Genomic DNA, 2,500 nt, shown 5'->3' with positions numbered 1-2,500 from the left:
GTCTGCTTGTTGGCCGACGCGAGCAGCGCGCTCGGCGTAGCAGTTGCCGTGGCCGCTGTGGCGAAAAGGCCGGAGATAGAGGTCACTGTCGCTCCGCTAGCAGCAGCGCTCCGATGTAGCTCCCTTTGCAGGTTGATGCCGCCTCCACCATGTTTGAAATTTCAAACGATTTGCCTCCACACAGCCTGCATTCTGCTCTTGGTCGGTTGTAACCCATGCTTTGTATTTATCCATATTAGGGCCGACACTAACGATTATTTTATTCATCGATTAAATCGGTTGATTATTTTTTTGATTAATTAGATAAAAAAATAATAACTTTAAAGCAATAATTTGCAACCTTTTTTACATAAACAGTACACATTCATAGTGCAAAAGAATCTTAACATTAAAGAATTTATAAAAAATAAAGAAATACAAAAAAGAAAACTTAACAGGATTTGTCAGAACTTGTTCTCTACACTCACAGACATGCACACTCACATGCACAGACACACACACTCACACTGACACGCACACATGCACAGACACACACATGCACAGACACACACAGACATGCACACTCACACTGACATGCACAGACACACACATGCACAGACACACACTCAGCACTCAGAGAACAAGAGATGACATTCCAGAAGTAACACTCAATGTATCAACGGATAACTTACAGACTGCGCACTAAAGGTTAAGGTTGTTCATTAGATATGGAACTACAAATCCCAGCAGCACTTCCTCTGCATGAAGCCTCATTATATCAGACTGTTGAACGCAGGTCTGTGTTCTGCACCTCAGAGGAGATGTTTACGCGTTGCTTCTCTTGAAGCGGTATTTTAAAACAAAGACGTTATCTAACCCAACAGCTCAAACACGGGAATGAAGGACTAGCTAACGAGCTAACACAACGGTTAGCCTAGCTGCTAGGTTATTGTACACGCAACGCGACTATACAGCGACATAGAGAGGAAACAGGGCTGCACCAGAACCTTCTGGACCTCCAGTCTGCTCCACTCAACTGTTCTGTTCAATACTCAAACATCTCCGCGACTTATTGAGCAGCGTAATAATCACGCGACACAACGAATCAACAATGAAATACGTTGCCAACTTTTTTAATAATCGATTTTCATCAATTTTATCGATTCGTTGTTGCAGCCCTAATCCAGATGTAGCCAGGCATTGTTGAAGCGACACTTCCCTGGCATAGTGAATTACACCGCTCAGAACCGAGCTGCTGTTGCTCCAGGAGGTAGCTCAGGTAAGCGGACGGCATGTCACGTGTTCAGGTGCGTTCACTCGCAGCGCGAATAATTCACGCTCCGAGCTATGCCTGTTTATATCTTTCTTTTAAAAGCATATTTAAAACTCAGCGTAAATGAACGACATTAACATATGAATATAACACATTTACATGACTTTTGGGATTTTATTTTTTTCCATGACTTTTTCAGGCCTGGAAATTAGCATTATAAAATTCCAGGACTGTTCCAGGTTTTTCATGGCCGTACGAACCCTGTCTTTAGTCGCCTCTTGTCCCTGTGTGAAGCGTCTTTGAGTATCAAGTAAAGCTAGATCGGTTTGAATTATTATTATATTACTTTACTACAGGTGCTGGTGTTGCTATGGCGACATAAAGGTGTTGATTGTGTTTCAGGTGGGAGACAGAGACGACTCCAACCTTTACATCAGCAGCAAGATGAGAGCTGCAGCTGAGGTGAGGACACACACACGATGATGATGACACACACAACCACAATAATCACTATACAAATTATAACTTTAATAATTTATTTTCTTGCAGATTGGAATCGATGCAAAACACCTGAGACTGCCGAAAACCACAACACAGGAAGAGGTCAGTGAGACATCTTCACCTGTCCCCTCCACCTGTCCCCTCCACCTGTCACCTCCACCTGTGCCCTCCACCTGTCACCTCCACCTGTCACCTCCATCTGTGCCCTCCACCTGTGCCCTCCACCTGTGCCCTCCACCTGTCACCTCCATCTGTGCCCTCCACCTGTCACCTCCACCTGTGCCCTCCATCTGTGCCCTCCACCTGTCACCTCCACCTGTCACCTCCACCTGTCCCCTGGGCCCTGCAGGTCCTGCAGAACATCCGGTCCATCAATGAGGACCCGTCTGTTCATGGTCTGATCGTCCAGCTTCCTCTGGATTCTGTGAACTCCATCGACACTGAACGCATCACGGACGCTGTGACTCCGGAGAAAGACGTGGACGGGTGAGTTTCCCACCTGATGTACCTACGTGTTGTTACCTGAGTGATCCTAAACAGCTGCACTCTATATGTGTATGTATTTATATTTATGTGTGTTCAGGCTGAGCTGCATCAATGCGGGGAAGTTGTCTCGAGGGGATCTGAAGCACTGCTTCATCCCCTGCACCCCCAACGGCTGCATGGAGCTCATCAGACAGACAGGTGGGAGTCACGCCTGAGACATGAAGCATCAATATCATCAACATCATTCATACCTGCGTGGTG

At 46.1% G+C, this 2,500-nt stretch overlaps 1 protein-coding gene across 1 annotated transcript in view; it reads left to right on the top strand.

The window, feature by feature from the left end:
- Positions 1-2,500, top strand: part of LOC137801388 (C-1-tetrahydrofolate synthase, cytoplasmic-like) — an 8,876-nt gene that overhangs the window by 1,141 nt on the left and 5,235 nt on the right. Inside the window, exons 2-5 of the mRNA XM_068598796.1 lie at positions 1,655-1,714; positions 1,802-1,855; positions 2,103-2,239; positions 2,337-2,437. Of these exons, the coding sequence (XP_068454897.1) occupies positions 1,655-1,714; positions 1,802-1,855; positions 2,103-2,239; positions 2,337-2,437 (352 nt within the window). The remainder of the gene's footprint in view (positions 1-1,654; positions 1,715-1,801; positions 1,856-2,102; positions 2,240-2,336; positions 2,438-2,500) is intronic.

The sequence above is a fragment of the Clinocottus analis genome, unplaced genomic scaffold, assembly GCF_023055335.1.
Source record: "Clinocottus analis isolate CAN_PGR_092001 unplaced genomic scaffold, fCliAna1.0.p SCAF_40, whole genome shotgun sequence".
NCBI lineage: Eukaryota > Metazoa > Chordata > Actinopteri > Perciformes > Cottidae > Clinocottus > Clinocottus analis.
This window is presented reverse-complemented; position numbering and strand designations above follow the sequence as displayed.